Source organism: Chrysochloris asiatica, unplaced genomic scaffold (genome assembly GCF_000296735.1).
Source record: "Chrysochloris asiatica unplaced genomic scaffold, ChrAsi1.0 scaffold00209, whole genome shotgun sequence".
In the NCBI taxonomy this organism is placed as follows: domain Eukaryota; kingdom Metazoa; phylum Chordata; class Mammalia; order Afrosoricida; family Chrysochloridae; genus Chrysochloris; species Chrysochloris asiatica.
The window spans coordinates 1,297,774-1,317,620 of NW_006408727.1; the positions used below are offsets into that span (position 1 = coordinate 1,297,774).

Below are 19,847 nucleotides of genomic sequence, written 5' to 3' on the forward strand. Positions count from 1 at the left end.
ATCACATTTAATTTTTGTATGAATTTGGAGGATCGTAGAAGCCTAACTATCCTTGGTGGGATTACATTCCTGTAGATTCTGGAACCAAAGATGTTCCGCTATGCTCACAAGTTGGAGGTTCAGAGAACTGATGGAGTGCTCAGCCAGCTGTCCCCTCTGCCGCATCTGTACTCGGTTTCATACTACCAGTTGTCAGAGGAGCTAGCAAGGGCATATCCGGAGCTAACACTCGCCATATTCTCAGGTATGATCATTTCATTGGTTAGTGGTTTTTGTTTTTAGCCATCATTTCTTTTTAAGAAAATCCTTTTAGGCATGTTTAAAAAATTAAATGTGAGGTTGAATCAAAACAAAACATGTCTGACCCATTTTACAAAGATGGCATCGAAAGTGAAGATGGAAGCCCCCTGCCCCTCCCAAAGCTGAAACCGAAGCAAAGGCCTTGACGACCAAGAAGGCAGTGCTGAAAGGCGTCCACAGCCACAAAATCAAGAAGATCCGCACGTCACCCACCTTCCAGCTTCCCAAGACTCTGAGGCTCTGGAGGCAGCCCAAATATCCCTCAGAAGAGTGCCCTCAGGAGAAACAAGCTTGACCACTATGCCATCATCAAGTTCTCTCTGACTACTGAGTGAGCCATGAGAAAGATTGAAAATAACAACACACTTGTGTTCATTTTGGATGTCAAGGCCAACAAGCACCAGATCAAACCGGCTGTGAAGAAGCTCTAAGACACTGACATAGACAAAGTTAACACCTTCATCAGGCCTGATAGAGAAAAGAAGGCAGATGTTCCACTGGCTCCTGACTATGATGCTTCAGATGTTGCCAACAAAATTGGGATCGTCTAAACTGAGTCCAGCTGGCTAATTGTAAATACAGATTTTTTCAATACAAAAAAACAAAAACAAACACATGTCTCTTAACAGTGATCTCTGGTGTGGCACTGTAGAATAAGTACTGAACTTGCTTATTGCGAGGTAGGCAGTTCAAGCCCACCAGCCGCTCCTCGGAAACCTCAGGGTCACTAGGAGTCAGAACAAACTCAAAAGCACTTAACAACGATAGTGCTCTCTATTCGTATTTCAATTTCTTATTAATACAGTCTTCACAGGGCCCTACACTTTGCTGTCTGGTCTCTATTCCATTCCTCCCCAGTCTTCTTCCCCCTCCCCCCCCAACAATAGAAGTAAAAATGGGGGAAGGGAGTCCTTCACATGCAAATTTTAAAAATCTTTCTTTCCTAGACAAAGAACTTCTGGATCTTTCAGTTTTGCATTTTTTGGGTTTTTTTTTTTTTTTTTTAAGTGTATTGGCTCACCTTTGAAAGTAAAATTTAAAAGGGGATTAAAAGAAGAGCAAGAGAAAACAATCAGACCCTGGATCACCTGCTGCTGCTTGTCGTCAGAGGGGAAAACTGGTTGCTATTGGGTTAGCTAAGACTCATGGTGACCCCAAGCCTGTCAGTGTAGAACTGTGCTCGAGAGGGTTTTCAGAGACCATGAGGCCTTTCTTCTAAAGAGCCTCTGCGTGGACTTGAACCTCCAGCCTTTCACTTAACAGCTGAGAGTGTTAACCTTTGACACCACCCAGGCGCTCCTCTCTCTTCAGGGAATCCATTTGTAATTCCTGTTTCTTGACAGTTTTTTTCGCCTCTAATCATAAGGAAAAGTCTTGGTTTTATTAAGTAAAAGGAGCTCTGGTAGCATAGTGGTTATGCATTGGGCTGCTAACTTCAGGGTCAGTGGTTCGAAACTACCAGGTATTCCACAGGAGAAAGATGAGGTTTTCTGCTCCCATAAAGATTTACAGCCTCAGAAACCATATACAGGGTCATTGTGAGTCAGAACCGACTCCATGACACGTGACTGAACAACTAGCCAACCAACAACCCATTGCTCCCTGTGTGGCACTGTGGAATAATGCACTGGACTGCAGGGTCAGTTGGAACTGCCAGGTTAGCGGTTCAAATTCACCAGCTGCTCCTTGGAAACCCTATTCAGGGGGACTGTGAGCCGGATCTGACTCGACAGTACTTAACAACGGCATTGCTAGTATACCACATTGCTTTTGGTCCATCTTCCTTTCCTTGGGGTCAACAAGGAGCTTTTTGACAGGGGATTCTAGAACATCTGGGCTATATGATGGACAGCATGTTATATTAATGTGTGTCTCCCAGGACTCAGATTGAGAGGAATCTTTAGGGTTCATATGGTACAACTGTCCACCCACTGGGCCTTACCCTTTAACAGAAACATTTAAATTATAACATACAATAGCTCAGCTTGCTACATGCAATAAGATCTTGTTCCATGCTAAGTACTAGGTATGGCACATAGGGAATTATACAGTTCTGTTGTGGTTCCTTCCTTTCATTTGGGCTCAAGGTGTAGTGCCATGAGCTTCATTGGGCATCTTTCCACAATGCCTACTTTTAGCAGCAAAAACATTTGTTTTCCATTCCTAATTGACTTGGCCTGAGTGGAAGACAAAACAAAAAAAAACAGCAAAAAAATCAATAAACAAGTTCTCCTCATATTCAGCTCTTAAAGTAGATTATCTGTTTGGTTTGTATTGATACAAAGCATGCTTCTCTTTTTCACAAGGTCCCATTTATCTATGCTGTCTGTTGCTGCTCCTGCTTCGGTTGTCTTTATCTGTTAGCCCATCATTAAAAAGTAGGTCTCACAGGTCTGCCCCTACATTTTCTTCTAAGAGTTTTCTGATTTTCGTTTTCACATTTAAGTGTTTGATCCATATTAAGTTGGTTTTGTATACTATGTGAGACTTCGATTCTGATTCATCCTTCTATATGTGGAAATCCAGTTTTCCCAACACCTTTTATTGAAGATACTCTGCCTTTCCCATTGGATTGACTATCGGCAAATGGATTTATTTGTGGGCTATTAATTCTATTCTGTTGGTCTGTTTATCTGTTACTTTACCAGCTGTTCCTTGGAAACTCTGTATAGGGTTGCTGCGAGTTCAAACCTACTCAATGACACTTAGCAACAACAACAACTGGGCTGTTTTAATTACTGCAGCTTTATAGTATGTTTTGAAATCAGAAAGTTGTATCCTCCTATATTAGTCTTCTTCAAGCTTGCTGGTTCCTTTTCCTTCCCCAACTCCACAGTCTACACACCCCCTCCTAAAGGAATTCAATGTATAGAAAGATCCAGATCAAAAGTGGGGAATTGCAGAACAGAATTTCAGATTCTCACGGACTCCAGACTTTCTGGAGCCAAAAGAGCCAAATGAATCCCTGAAACTATTGCCCAGTTGTCCTAAGATAATCTTTAAAACAAACCAGAAATGTCCCCAGAAGTCTTCTTAAAACCAAACAATAGACCAGTCATCTAACTTAAAAATGTCTGCCTTGAGCACCGTGCCCTTTAAAGAACTGTCTAGTATGAGATTAAATTGGCAGCAACTCAAAAGATTAGGTAGGAACCTAAAGCTGCAGTGAGTTTCTGTTAATAGGGAAAGAAAAGGGAGGACCATCTCAGAAACTGAGAGTGACAGTGGTGGTCTAACTCAAAGAATGTAATCAGCATCACTGTACTGTACATGCAGGGTGAATTGGTGTAGGTTTTGCTGTGTATATTCACAGCAGCAGTGAAATTAAATTTAAAAAGTAAAAGATGACTATAATTGTCATCAACGCAAAGTGTAGTGACTGCCCCCAAACAGTGCACAGAACATGTCTCAGGGTACATAGACTTGGCCAGGATACCAACTGCTACAGCTGCAGACCTTACCCCAACTTAACAACAACAACGATTTAGAAACTGATCCACCTCCCTTTACTTTTCTGTCCCTGGTAACCATTAAAGAATGTTGCTTTCTGTGCGTATACCTATTCTTAACTTTTTTGTTTGTTTGTTTTAACTTGTGAATTCAGTGAAGGTTTACAGAGCAGATCAGCAGTTTCACATTCAACAAATCATATACTTTGCTTCATTACAAGGTTGCAGTCCCTTCCAGGCACCAACCAAGAGTTAACAGCATTTACCTCTATTCACTCCAACCACTGCATTCCTCCCTTTCTCCCACCACCCCCATCTTTCTTCTGTCAATCTCCCTCCAGTTATATATTGCCTTCCCTGTCACCCATGTCCGCAGTGTCTACTCCAGTGCATGTGTGATTTCCTCCTCTCCCCCAAACCATCATTGATTGTTTCTTTTATCAAGAACCCTCCCCCCCCCCTTTTTTTTAAGTGTACTGGGGGAAAAAACACCTTCCCAAGCATATATAATCATTTAAACAACCAAAGGACACATTCTGTAATTCAGCCTCTTGGCCACCAGCACACAATGTTTCTCTTTCCGTGAGTCTAGAGTTCTCAGCTGTTTTATCTCTCCATGCCATCACTTCTGCCTCCATCTCTGGTGTCACTGCTTCTCTGGATAGGGTCCCGCATTCCACTCATGCTCTTCTCCCTCGATGGTCTTGGGATCTTCTGTTTCTGGACTGTAATATTTACTACTCCCCATTTTTTGTTACACAACTTCTACCTTTACAATTGTGGTAATCGCAGTTAGTCATGATAACAATTACTCACTCTAGAATCAAATTAATCCTATCCTCATCTCCTTTCACCAGACCCGTCTAGCCATGAGGAAAACTATTCAGTGGGGATTCTATACCCTTGACTTTTAATAGTAGTTACAATATTGGTCTGTTTTGTGATAGGTTTATTTCATTCAGCATAATGTCCTCCAGATTCATCCATGTTTTAAGATATTTCTCAGACTCTTCATTCTTTATAATTGTGTAGTATTCCATTGTGTTTGTGTGTCCCACTATTTGTTTATCCATTGATCCATTCATCCATTGATGGGCACTCAGTTTGTTTCCATCTTTTTGCTATTGTGAATAATGCCGCAGTGCGCATAGGTGTGCATATGTCTGTCTGTCTGACCTCGGGTAAGTTAGTTTGACTCTGTCTACTGCTCACGTTTGTCATGAGCACTAATTGAGATGGATGTAAAAGTTACTGGCATACCATAGGAGTTTCCCCAGCGTAAAATCATAATGTTTGAATCCTCATGGGTCAGTTTAAATGAATGAATTGTTGCGTTTATATATTTTATCCACCCAAAATATTGTATATACAGATTAAGCATGTGATTTTCATTGTTAATTTTCATCGTGGTGTTTTTGAGGTTAGAGTGAGTGAAAGGAAAAGCTGTACTTATAATATTTAAGTGTAATCAATAAAATCTGGCTCCATAGTCTTTAAGAAAGAAATGTCGACTTAATTACTAATGAGAAAGCAACAGAAACCATCACCTGCACTTCCTTCTTTTGGCTTGTTCTTCATTCCAGAGATAAGCCAGAGGATTCAGACAGCTCATCCAGCTGGGCGGCAGGTGATGCTACACTATTTGCTACCATGGATGAACAACATCGAGTTGGTGGATTTGAAACCTTTGCCCACAGGACGACGGTATGACGAAGATGAAGATGATTCATTAAAAGACCGAGAGCTTATGGTGACAAGCAGGCGCTGGTTACGAGGAGAAGGCTGGGGCTCACCACAGGCCACTGCAATGGTTTTAAACAATCTGATGTACATGACAGCAAAGGTAAAATATGTTTACATAGAATTAAGTTCTCCACTTCTAACTGGAAGACTGGCAATTCACACTCATCCCGCAGTTCTGTGGGAGAAAAACCTGGTGGGCTGCTCCCCAAAAGGTTACAATCTGGGAAACCCTATGAGGCAATCCTACTCTGTGACATTGGGTGACTGTCATTTGGAATCAACTTGAGATCACCCAACAACAGCAGAGAATTATGGCAGTTGCTAGCACTTAGTATTATAGTTCATGTGGCTAAAAATAGGTGAAGAGATTTGATAAGCCAGTGATAATCAAAAAAAAAAAAAAAAAAAGCCATCATTCCTTTCTTTAGAAACTTTTCACTAGCTATAAAATGCTCTTTTGTTGTATTACTAAGCCCATGTGTGATTCCTGAGACTTAAAGTGTAGATTTCTTGAAAACAAAATGATTTTTCTTATGTGTGGAGAAGATTACAATGGTCTGTACAAATTTTCGCTTCTGGTATTTCCAGGGGTGACTAGTTTTTGTTGCTGTTGAAGTTTATTCGTTGTTGCTGCTGCTGAGAATATGCTCAGCAAACAAGTTTGGTTGTAAGCAGGCCATGATGACTAAGATGTCTGTTGTGTGTCCATCTAGTACGGGGATGAGCTGGCCTGGTCGGAGGTGGAGAATGTGTGGACCACACTCGCAGATGGCTGGCCCAAAAACCTGAAAATAATTTTGCACTTTTTGATCAGCATTTGTGGAGTGAATAGTGAACCAAGCCTCTTGCCTTACGTATGTATTCATGTTCATGTAACCTTTTTGTTTATTAACAAAATACATTGGCCAGATGTCTTGTAACAAGTATAGGCAGCAATAAACCAGCTAGGGCAACTCAAGGGCCAGAATGAGATAGAGTCAGGAAACACACACATGAATTCACTCATTCATTCCATAAACATTATCATTCCTACATGGTAGGTGATATACTAGGTGTTGGATATTACAGTCTAATGGGTGAGAACAGATGTGATTCTTTGTATCTACGTCTCATTTATATGTATACAGCTGTGGTAGGACAGCAGAGGAAAATGGCAGGTAAGTGAAAGAGCCTAGCGTAACCTAGCTGTCTCAGACGATTGGAGTTGCCACTCCTAACAGTGATACTATAACTAAGACCTCAAAATAGAGAGCATTTGTCTTTTTTGATAGGCACACGCTGGCATTGGGATATTAGAGTAGGATGAAAAGAGAGCTCACTGCCTATAGGATGATGCCCCAAATATTCTGGAAGCAAGGGATGCATGGTGAGAGATATAGAATGAAGAAGTGACTGTTTTTGTCTTCTGGAGAGAAGACAACACATCTTTCTTAGAGACCAGTAAAAATCATCAGGCGTGAATGTGTGTGTTGTTGTTAAGTGCCTTTGAATCGGTTCCAACCCATAGCGACCCTGTGTAAGGTTTCCAAGGAAAGGCTGGTGAGCTTAAACTGTCAACCTTGCCTTTCAGTCCGACTTTGCAGTCCAGTGCGTTAACTCACAGCGCCACACCATGTAGTATCCCCTAAAAGTATGTGTCACAGACAAATTCTAAATGTTCCTGCAGATTTGACTGTAGACAAATAGCTTTAACTTTGCTTTATCCAGTGTATCCCAGCTAACTTGATCTGTATACAGTTGTCCTCAAGTGTGTCACAGGACCAGTGTTGTTTGAGAAGCATTTAGAGAAAGGTGGATGCGTGCTCTGAGCCAGCGACACGCTTCACGTGACCTCTTTGCCCACACTTGCTCGTGTATTCTGCCCTTCAGCTGCCCCGCTTGCTGCTCCACTCTTGCACTCAGCATTCCCATATTGGAGTCTTTACTCTGCCCCTCGCTCTTTTTTGACAGGTGGCCACATAGCTCACCTCTTGTACCTCTTTCAAGTCCTTGTTATTTTCTCACGGAGACCTTTGCTGGTTACCCTCTGGAAAACTTCTGATTACACACACACACACACACACACACACACACACACACACCCCTCTATTCCTCCTGTGCACTCCTTTCCTTTTCTCTGCTTCATCTGCCTTCCTAGCACTTCTCATCTTACGTTATACACCATATAGATTCGTCTCATTAATATTTGTCATCCTCGTAAACCGTGAGCTCCTTGAAAACAGAGAGGTTTGCCGTTTGGCTTATTGCTTTACACCCACTCCTCACGTGGCTTTAGATGCCAAAGATCAAGTTGCTATGCAAAAACTGGTGTTAATGTGAAAATGGAAGATAACTACATCATTACATAACTGCCAGCTTTTATCATGACACAGCTGCCAAACCACTGACAATCATGGCCCTGGCAGCTGGACGTGTAACCTTAACTATCTGAGCCAACGTTATTCTTGCCTCATGCCTGGGCCTTCATTGCTGCTAGACTTACACCACTAATGTGCAAAATGGTCAGATGTGAGAGTTTCCACTGTTGTAAATGTGAAATGTTGGATAAGAAGGTAGTTTGGTAATGTCGAGTAAGTAAGGAGTAGGTAATATCCGTAGTGCCTAGAATAGTGCCTGACACATACTCGTAGAAAGGTGCCGGTTAATTGAATAAATGAGTGAGTGAATTGGGGCTGGAAACAGGCATGAGTTTATAATTCCAGAAGAACAAGATGAAATTCAGAGTATAGTTAACAGGAATTCAATGCCATTTATTTTTAAAGCAGTAATAATAATAACAGCCATTCTTACTACTTCTTAATTACCACTGCTTAAGCACTTATGGGTGCTTAAAGACCAAAGACCAGAAGAGTTGAGGGATGACGTCAAGAACATCATACAGGAAGATATCAAAAAGTCATTAAGAAGACTTAAGAAAGAAGGAAAAGGTCAAAATGGATGTCAGAAGAGACACTGAAACTTGTTCTCCAGTGTAGAGGTGCTAAAGCAAATGGAAGAAATGAGGAGGTACAGGAGCTAAATAGAACATTTCAAAGGTCAGCTCGAGAAGACAAAGTCTTACAATGAAATGTATAAAGATCTGAAGTCAGAAAACCAAAATGGAAGAACACGCTCAGCACTTCTCAAGCTGGGGGAACTGAATAAAAAAATCGTTATTGAAGGATTCTCTGGGCAAATTATTGAATGATGCAGAAAACATCAAAAGAAGATGGAACAAATACACAGAGTCACTTTACCAAAAGGAAATGGTTGATGTTCAACCATTTCAAGAGGTAGCTTATGATCAAGAGCCAATGATACTGAAGGAAGAAGTCCAAAGTGCATTGAAGGAATTGACAAAGAACAAGGCACCAGGAATTGATGGGAAAAAAAATTGAAATCTTTCAGAGAAAGTGAGGCGGCACAGGAGGCACTCACTTACCTCTGCCAAGAAATTTGGAAGATAACTATCTGGCCAACTGATTGAAAGAGATCCGTATTTGTGCCCATTCCAAAGAGAGGGGACGCAAAGGAATGTGGAGATTATTGGACAATTTCTTTGATATCCCATTCGAGTAAAGTTTTACTAAAGGTAATACAGAAACGGCTGCAAGCATACATTGACAGAGAACTTCCAGAGGTTCAAGACAGATTTAGAAGAGGCTGTGGAACAAGAGGGATATCATTGCTGATGTCCAATGGATCTTGCCTGACAGCAGAAAAAAACAGGAAGATGTTTACCTATGCTTTATTGACTATGCACAGGCTTTCGATTGTGTAGACCATGACAAGCTATGGACAACATTGTGAAGTATGAGTATTCCAGAACATTTAATTGTGCTCATGAGGAATGTGTACATGGACCAAGAGACAGTTATTCAAACAGAACATGGGAACACTTAATAGTTTAAAATTCAGAAAGGTATGCGACAGGGTTGTCTTCTTTCACTGTGCTTATTCAACCTGTATCTGAGCAAATAATCCTGGAAACTGGGTTATATGAAGAAAAATGTGGCATCAAAATTGGAGGAAGACTCATTAACAACCTGCAATATGCAGATGATACAACCTTGCTTGCTCTAAGTGAAGAGGACTTAAAATATTTACTGATGAAGATCAAAGAGCACAGCCTTCAATATGGATTGCATCTTAATGTAAAGAAAACAAAAATTCTCACCACTGTACCAATAAACAACATTCTTATCAACAGAGAAAAGATTGAAGTTGTCAAGGACTTCATTCTTGATCAACAACCATCAGCACTCATGGAAACAGCAGTAAAGAAATGGAATGACATATTGCATTAGGCAAATCTGCTGCACATGACCTTTTTTAAGTGTTGAGAGCAAAATGTCAGCTTAAGGACTAAGGTGCACCTGACCCAAGCCGTAGTATTTTCAATAACCTCGTATGCATGCGAAAGCTGGACATAGAAGAATAGGTGCTTTTGAGTTATGGTGTTGGAGGAGAATATTGAAAGTAACATGGGCTGCCAAAAGAACAAACAGATCTGTGTTGGAAGAAGTGCAGCCAGAGTGCTCCTTGGAGGCCAGGAGGCCAGACTTCATCTCTCATACTTTGGCCATATTGTCAGGAGGGACCAGTGTTTGGAGAAGGACATCATGTTTGGTAAAGTGGAGAATCAGAGAAAAAGAGGAAGACCCCCAACGACATAGATTGGCAATGTAGCAGCATTAATAAGCTCAAGCGTGGCAACAATTGTGAGGTGAGCCCAGGACTGGGCAGTGTTTCGTTCTGTTGTGCATAAGGTCGCTATGAGTCGGTACCAACTTGATGGCACCAAACAACAACACCGAGAAGCACTTGAGTGGCACTGGGGGATGAAGTACTAGCCCATAAGGTCAGTTTGAACTGCAAGCTTGGCAATTCAAACTCACCAGCTTCTCCTTGGAAATTCTATACAGGGTGGCTGTGAGTCGGAACCGATTCGACAGCACTTAACAACAACAACAACAGCAAGGACTCATTATAAGGACCCCTGACGGCACTGTGGAATAAGCACTGGACTCTTAACCTCATGGTCAGCAGTTCAAGTCCACCAGCCACTCTGAGGAAGCCATATGAGGCGTTCTGCTTCCTTAAAGATTTACAGTCTTGGAGAACCTACATAGGATCTTTGGCATTGAGTTGATCACAGTGGGTTTGGTTTTCTATTGGAAGTGCTGTTATAATCTTACAATGTACAGATGTGGTGCATGCATGTCATCTGCATTATTTCACTTAATTCTCAGAATAAACCTCCTGAGTTTGATAAAATCACTGCAGTTTTGCAGAAGAAGAAAGCAGGGTGGAGAGAAAAGTAATCTCTTCAAAGTCACCCAGCTATCATTAGAACTAGGATTGTTTATGAAATGGCAGTGACAGCTTCAAGGGAAGGGAGAAGTGTTGGGGTGGGGTGGGGCTTGAAGACAGTATGCTTGGGAATGTCTCTCGGAGTTCACTACAGTCAGACAGAGAGAGCAGAGGCACAAAGGCAGGGATGCAGGTGGTATCCTCAGAGGATACTGAACCTAAAACAGAGAATTTGTTAGCAAATGTTAGAGCAGGTTGATAAATGAAGAGATGGGGTGGAGAGGATCAGTTATCAGTGGGGGACCATGATAAAGGTGTTTGGGCTGATGTAATGAAGATTTGATTGGATGTCATCTACAGCATTGTTTATGAATCCCTTGTGGATTTTGTTCTGATTCTGGTTGTGTAGGTGGGGGTGGCACCTAAGAATCTGCATTTCTAACAAGTTCCAGTTAATGATGCCTATATTTCTAATCTCTGCTTTGAATACTATGGATTAAAGTGGAGGGAAAGAGAGAGGCTGACCAGTTAGTATTTCATTGATAGATGCATGATTGCTAAAACATGTGCACAATACAAAATGGTTCTTCACCCTCTTAACAAATGCTGTACGTACTAGGAATATTTAAAGTTCTTTATGAATCCCAATTCTGTGGAGTAAGTGTTATTATTATCCCTACTTTGCAGATGAGAAAACTCATCTGCCACCTCATGAAGCTGATGAGTGGTACATCCTCATTTTAACCCTGGTTGTTTAGTTTTCGTTCCTTGCTCTTAATTGCTACTCTAAACACTGTCTTATAGAACAGCACATTTGTAAAGGAAAGTTGCTAAGCGGTATACTAAGTTTACCCCAGTGAGATGATAACCTTTGAGTTTTGGAGAGAAGACAATATTTATAAAACTAAATCTCTCTCTAGATTTAGATTATGCTGCTTATTTCCTCCACTATTTAAGATTGAACTGAACGCTGATAAAATGTGTCTCAAGCCGAATGTATGAGGTAAAATGTCTGCTTTTTCTTTTCTGAACGACTTCTTTTACCCCAGGTGAAGAAGGTTATTGTCTATTTAGGTCGAGATAAAACAATGCAGTTGCTGGAAGAGCTGGTGAGTGAACTACAGCTGACAGATCCTGTCAGTTCCGGCGTTACTCACATGGATAACCCCCCGTACTACCACATCACTTCCAGCTATAAAATCCCTTCTGTCACCTCAGGTGAGATGTCGTTTTCAACCGTGATCACAAGATAGGCTGTACAGAATTGGCCATTTAAGCAAGCATTTGTATATTTAGAGATCATTAAGAAGAAAAAGCAAACCTGAGTCGTGTGTAGTAATTAATTTGACAGGAATTTTCATAAAGTGAGTAAAGAGATTTGACAGTGTAAGTGTTCTTAGTACTATATGTGTGTTGTTGTTTTTGTTGTTGTTGTTAAGTGGATTCTGACTCATGGCGACCCTGGATAGGGTTTCTGAGGAGCAGCCTGTGGATTTCAATCTCCACCTTGCGGTTAACAGTCTAGTGTTTATCCTGCGTGCCACACCAGGACTTTAGAGGGAAATATATTTACATTCTTATGCAGATAATGAAATATAGGTTTGCATATCCCTATAGAGGAGACCTGGTGTGACGCTGTGGGTTAATGCACTGGACTGCAAAGTCAGTAATTCAAGCTCACCACCACTCCTAGAAAACCCTATACAGGGCCATTATGGGTTGGAACCGACTTAATCGCACTTAACAACAACATCCCTATTGACCAAATAGTCCCGGTGGCTCATTGGGATGCTAATTGAAAGGTTGCAGGTTTGAATCCATCAGCTTCTCCATGGGAGAGTGAAGATTGTAGCCTCAAAAACCCTGTGGAGCAATTGTACCCGGTCCTGTGGAGCTGCTGTGAGTCACAATCAACCCAACAGCAGTAGCTTTGGTTTGGGGTTCTTAGAGAACAAAGGAGACCCTGCAAAGTGCAAATGGTTAACACACTTGACTGCTATAACTGTCAGGTTAGAGGTTCCAATCCACTCAGAGACACCTCAGGAGAAACAACTGGTGATCTAATTCCCGAGAGATCAACCATCGAAATCCCTGTGAGCATGGTTCTATTCTAACATGCATGAAAGCAACTGATTTATAAAACAAATGCATTTGTTAAATAATATAAATTAGTATATTGAATTTAGAAAATGTTTACTTATGGAAATTATTGTGTAAGTTTGCATTATAATTGTTTGAATACATATTATAGACACAGCATCTAGTCATGTAAATGTATGTGCTTATGTGTGCATATATATATATATATATATTTTTTTTTTTTTTTTTTCTTCATGTAAATGTAATTCCTTCAGTTGAAGAAACTCAACCCTTGAGGGAATCACTTCCACTGAAAGTCAGAACCCAGTGAAGCCTGCAAGAGCTGAAACTACAGAATTGCCTTGGTTTTCTGGGTCTCACAAGTTTTATACTTGGGACTGGGTGCAGCTTGCACTCTCTATTAGTAGAATAGATTTGGGTTTTCCTTCTCAGACAGGTTCCCATCTTCACTGCTTCTGGCAGGTTTTACTGCTGTATCTAGACTCTAATAGGTGAAATTCTTATGAAATTCTGTGTCTCAGTTTATATTAAATGTTTCAGACATGCTAATGATGTATTAGGAGTCCTGGTGTGGCACTGTGGATTAATGTGCCAGGCTGCAAAGCCGTTTGAACTGCAAGGTCGGCGGTTCAAGCTCACCAGCTGCTCCTCGGAAACCCTATACAGGGTCGCTATGGGTCAGAACCGACTCAACGGCACTTAACAACAATGATGTTATTGGTATAATTAGACATCTTTTAAATTATATCTCAGTATTTTCTGTATCTCTTGCTTCTCTTTCTAGAAATGTTCTTATAAGGATATTTTGTATCTCACCCCCCACACCCCACACCCATACTCTCTCTCTCTCTTTGTAGGGAATTTCTAATAAATTTTCTATTGGATTTTTCATTTTGGCTAGAATGCTTTTTTTTTTTAGAATGCTTTTGATCTTACAAACTTTTTCTTTTTTAAAAATCTAGAATTACTAGCAGCATCCTATTTGTCTTTCATGGTTAGATTGCCTTCTATATCTAATAAAGTTAGCAAGTTCTTTCTCTCAGGAAAAATCTCCATTTTCTCTAAATTAACTCTGTTTTGATTTGTCTTAGTAAAACTTTGCTCAAAAGCCAAACAATTCTGTATCTATATTTTCATGAAGAGCTGAGTATTAAAAAGTTGCTTGACTATTCTAAGTCTGTATGGAACTTGGAAACCTGTGTGGCACTGCAGGGTAATGCACTAGACCACAAGGTTGGTTTGAGCTGCAAGTTCTATGGTTCTAACTCACCAACTGCTCCTCAGAAACTCTGTACAGGGTTACTATGAGTCAGAACCGACGCAACGACACTCAACAACAACATATGGAGCTTCTCGATTCTGTCCTTTATTGTAGAATGATCTCACTGATGCCAGTTCTGTAGGTCTCTTCCTTTGGTCTAATCAGAAAATTATTAATTATCTACCTAGTGTAGAGAATGTAGGGGTATATGTGTGTGTGGTGTACATATAATTCATCATATATATGCAGTCTTCAAGCCACTGGAAACCAGTTGGCTAAGAAGGCTGCAGGAGAAGTAGGGGTGGAGTCTCAGATTTAGTATGTCCATTTTTACTTACCCTTCATTGTCAGATACTCCCTCCATCCTAATTCAGAAATCTGAAAGACTTCTTTTGGGTGGAGAGACAGCTAGCCACTCTGCTACAGGGAGCAGGGAGGTAGGTCTGGGAAAGCAGCTGCTTCTGAAATAGATTTTCAACCAATCCTGTTTTTAGCATTATCACCTCCTCCCACTTCTAATGTCCAGGGGGTACTGGATGCCACTAATTGCTGAGCCTCTTGGACTTTCAACAATATGAGGGTATTCAAAAAGTTTGTAGGAAAATTCCATTATCTTTTCATTTCATTTTTCTACCAACTCTTTGAAGCGTCCTCATATAGCTTGGCAAGCTTCTTGGCTTTCCCCTTTAAGCAGCTTAGGTGCCAACATTTTTTTAAGAGTTAACTACTAGCTCATTTATTTTCCAGGATCCAAAATTTTGTTGCTGTTGCTTCCTTTTTCTTTCTCTTGGTCATTGTGAATACAGGTGGTTAATGTTCTGGACTGCAACATCAGTTTGAACTGCAAAGTTGGCAGTTCAAACTCACCAGCTGCTCCTTGGAACCCAGGTTGCTATGAGTCAGAACCAAAGTCACCGTCTTCTCAATTTAGTGGAGTTTTGACGTCTATTACTTGAAATCTTTTGTTCTTACTGAGGTATCCCAGGATTTTAAATGCATGCTGTTTTATAGGTACTACTTCCAGTAGCAATACAATGGTAGCTCCCATGGATGGCAATCCTGAGAATAAGCCCATAAAGGAGACTATTGAAGAAAGGTGAAGTATTTCTCTGCTTCTTCATCACCTTTTCCTTTTGAGAGATGCTGATTGTCATCAGAATAAATGATAGTGATTTCTACATTGGGTCTTAGCTTTTTGTGGGTTAAAATTCTAGTGGAGACATACCTTTTCATATTGGAAGTAGTTTTCATGTCAACTGTTATGACATTAAGCGTTATTAGATTTTCTTAATGCTCTAATGGGTAAATAGATAACATCTGGGCCATCATCCTTTGTAGTGCCTACATTTTCAGACTTTAATAAATGGATGTTTTCTCGGCATGCTTTACATAAAATAGATTTATTTGATCAGAATAGTATTACCATAACTACTTAAGATGACTTGAAAGCTTAAGTTTTTATGTTTTGTTTTTGTCCTATCTCTTTTTAAACTTTTTCTGGTGAATTGAATATTTACAGAATAGATCATCAGTTTTATATTCACCAAATTATATGCTTCGGGTTTTTAAGTTTTAAGGTAGAAATTAATTCATATCATAGTGAGTTTGTGTTAATGCTTCTGTGTCACTTTTTTAAACATAGAAAGCGAAACATCAGTTTACAAGTAGCATTTTACCATGAACTGTGACTCACTCAGTAATTATTCGTTTCCCTAGCTATGTGCACCTAGACATCTACAGTGGACTAAACACTCATATAAATCGTCAACATCACAGACTAGAATCTCGATACAGTAGCAGCTCTGGAGGATCCTATGAAGAAGAAAAAAGTAATCAATTCCAAGTGCTTTTTATGACTAATGGCAAGAATTTTGTTAATACCATTTATAACTATAATGAGAATTATGCTGATTGCATTAATTGTGTGTTGCTGTTAAGAAAATGATTTCCCTTCAATAAATTGCCTTAAAATAGAGTTTAACTGCCACTAATGGAGTTCCAACATAGTCTGAAATGTCTTCATTTTAAGAAGTAGCATAAGCGTGGGGTTTTTTTTTTGTTTTTTAAGGCACAGGTTCCCTCTAAATGAATCAAAAAGAACATTAAGAATTGGTTTCCAAGAAATGTGATAGGACAAACACTGGTAATCGGCTGGTTTTATGAGCAGGCTTGACCCTTCTCCATAGTTTCACATTTTATTGAAGAAGTTTTCCTTTGTCATTACAAAGTGAATGGTTTCTACCTGAGTCTCACTGTAGAATAGACACAGGCTTTCAGATGAGGGAAGGACCCATAGACAGTGTGGTCCCATCTCCTCATTTTGCACATGACAACTGAGGTCCAGAGAGGTTAAGTGACTTACCCATGTCACACAGAACTCACATTTCCAGATTTTTTTTTTTTTTTCACCCTGCAGTCCCACTGTAGTAGAGTGGATTTCCTTCTAAGATGGGTTTTTGTGGATCCCATCTCAGGCAACTTAGATGTGAATAGCTTACATGGCAGTTTCACCTATAATATGGTCTCATGGCTTGGGCATCAATTATGGAATCATATTGAAGTGCTAATGTAGTTTTGCTTTTGATAGTCAAGGATGGGACTGAATCAGTATCTCCTTTTCTCTCTGATTTGCTTTATTTAATAAGATTGGTGCCCAGGTCTTCGTAGGAAACATAATGTTAGTATAATGGGAAATTCTTTTTATCACTTTCCATTGCTATAAATAGTTGATGTCTTACTAGCGCTTGCGTTTATTGGCAGAAAATAGATGGTGTAGAAAATGAGATCATTTTATTTTGATAGGTGATTCAATGCCACTTTATTCTAATTGGCGACTGAAAGTGATGGAGCATAATCAAGGAGAGCCACTACCCTTCCCACCAGCTGGAGGCTGCTGGTCACCGCTGGTGGATTACTTGCCTGAAACGTCATCACCTGGATTACCTCTTCACAGGTGGACTACAGCGTCATTCCTACTTCATATGAACCAAATTGCTGCTTAACACTTTCAGCTTTCTTTATGCTATCTGACAACATAGAAGCAACACAGTCTTCTTTCTTGAGACACTACAACACATTACATCAATGTGTGTTGAGTTTAAGAACTCTAAAAACTAAATGAATTCTACCTGTATACAATTAATGTTATTAAATCTAAGTCTTCTGCTGCTGCATTTTCTGGGTGTCTGGCATAGTTACTTGACCTTTCTGGGACCCAGTTACTACACCTGAAAATAGTATTTTATTCTACTCAGCACTATTATTTTGAGTTTAACTGAATTATATGTAGCAAAATCACAACAGAACAATCACTGCATTCTTTCAAAATGTATTAAGGCACCAAACGTGTCAAACCCCTACTATGTGGCAAGCAGTGTGCTAGGTATTAAGGTCAAAAGATGAAAAAAGTAGGGTCCTTGACTTTGAGGAGCCCTTATCAGATAAGTTTGTTTTCCCCCTAAAACTATCACTTACAACTTAACGGCATCTTCAGCTGTATTTCTTCCTCTTCTTTTCTTGATGAGTTGTCTTTTTCTGCAAAATACAATGTTGAAGTCTTCAAATAATTTGCACGAACTTTTCTCTAGGTTTGCTCTGGCCTAGTAAAACATCAGTAATAACTCTTATTTGTCATAGGTGTAATATCGCCGTGATTCTTTTGACTGATCTGATCATCGATCATAGTGTGAAGGTGGAATGGGGAAGCTACCTCCATCTTCTTCTTCATGCAATTTTTATAGGTAATAAATATTTGTTTCTTAGCTCTGTAGTTTATTTTTTTAGATAATATTTAAAGGAAGTATACTTTTAAGAACGGAGCCCTGGTGGAGCTGTGGGATAAGCACTGGATTACTGAGCCCAATAGCTCCATGGGAGAAAGATGAGGATTTTTGATACCATAAAAATTGACAACCTCAGAACCCCTATGTAGTGTCACTACAAGTCAGAACCGACCCAGTAGCAGTGGCTCTTTTTTTATTTGGGTGTTTGTTTGTTTTTAAGAAAATTTTCACATGCTTCGAAATATATTCATATTTTATTTCCTGGTCTAGTTGGTGAGAGCCGTTGAGGTAGTTTCAAATCCTCACAAGCCCATAGGGTTTTCTTGCTCTAATCTTTATGGCACTGTAGGGTAAGCACTGGACCTCAAGGTTGGTTGGAATCACAAGGTCGATGGTTCAAAATCATCAATCACTCCACAGAAATCCTATCCAGGGTCTCCATAAGTCAGAACTGACTCGCTGGCACTTAACAAAACAACAATCTTTGTGAAAGCAGATCGCCGGGTCTTTCTCCCATGGAGCCACTGGGTGGGTTTGAACTGCCAGCCTTTCAGTTAACAACCAAGCACTTATCCATTGTGCCACCAGGGCTCCTTACTCCTGATCTGTTGTTGTTGTTATTAAGTACTGTCCAGTCTGTTCCAATTCATAGCGAGCCGGTATAGGGCTTCCCAGGAGCAGCTGGTGCATTTGAACTGCTAACCTTGTGGTTCAAAGTCCATGCTGATCCTACAGCTCCATACCAGTTCACTCCTGATCTAGCAGGGAGTTATTCCATGCCTCTCTTTTAGCTGTAAACAAGTCTATACCCTATGGGCTCCCCCACCACACACACCCCAACACATAGACACATTACCAAGAGTAAATCTGCACCTACAGCAAGAGTAAAATTAAATCTCTACCTTTGGGATATAAACTTTTAAAATGAGTGGAACGGGCAGTGTTGTGAGTGCTGTCATCATACTCCACGTTGTTTACAGAAGAACTGAATTCCTCATGGGATTTATACCATCTGTAGTAACTTTGATGCTTGTAGGATTGGCTTCCTGAGGCAGGCAAGTCAAAAGACAACCAGCTTCTTTCCTGATATGCACACTTACCACATGTGCATTGCTTCATTCCTTAGCTAATCAAATAGTGACTGAATATCTTTTCTCCACTAGGTTCCCCTACCCCCCGCCTCAAATTCCTACCTGTTTTCTTCATTTAAATTTACTATTGAGTAAGTTATAATTTCTAGGAGATCTACATTGAAAACTTTTCTGGATTCTCCTCATATTATAGCACAATAAATTGGTTACCATTGTGACGGATCCGACTCATCTTATTTCTTACAGGGTAGGGTAGGCTTCACAAAGTTTGTGGAAACATCTTTTCATTTACTTGTTCCATGAACATTGTGAAGCCCTCTCACAAAACAACTCATTGGGGTTTCCTTAGCTCTGATGTTTATTGCAAGGAGCCCTGGTAACATAGTGAGTTCTGCATTGGGTTGCTAACTGCAAGGTCAGCAGTAGCAGTTCAAATCCACCAGCTTCTCTGTGGGACAGAGATGCAACTTACTGCTCCCATATAAGTTTACAGCCTCGGACACCTTCTACTGAGTCCCTATTAAGTCAGAACCAACTCGACAACACGCAACCACCACCACGACCATAAAACGGAATTCATTAGGATTTTCCTAGCTCGAGTCTTTCTAACAAGGAGCCCTGGTAGCATAGTGAGTTATGAGTTGGGTTGCTAACCACAAAGTCAGCAGTTTGAATCTACCAGTCGCTCCATGGGAGAAAGATTTAATGTTCTGTTCCCATAAAGGTTTACAGCTTCAGAAACCCTATGCAGGGCCACTGTGAGTTGGAACCATCTCCACAGCACACAACCACCACCAATCCTCACAGCAGTCACCGTCTCCACAGCACA

General features: G+C 40.4%; 1 protein-coding gene across 1 annotated transcript in view; it reads left to right on the top strand.

Moving 5' to 3' along the window:
- The window catches only part of FRYL (FRY-like), a 176,602-nt gene that overhangs the window by 88,986 nt on the left and 67,769 nt on the right, over positions 1-19,847 (top strand). The window contains exons 30-37 of the mRNA XM_006872668.1: positions 76-244; positions 5,333-5,592; positions 6,206-6,346; positions 11,834-12,002; positions 15,157-15,241; positions 15,862-15,974; positions 16,948-17,098; positions 17,782-17,885. Coding sequence (XP_006872730.1) covers positions 76-244; positions 5,333-5,592; positions 6,206-6,346; positions 11,834-12,002; positions 15,157-15,241; positions 15,862-15,974; positions 16,948-17,098; positions 17,782-17,885 — 1,192 coding nt within the window. The remainder of the gene's footprint in view (positions 1-75; positions 245-5,332; positions 5,593-6,205; positions 6,347-11,833; positions 12,003-15,156; positions 15,242-15,861; positions 15,975-16,947; positions 17,099-17,781; positions 17,886-19,847) is intronic.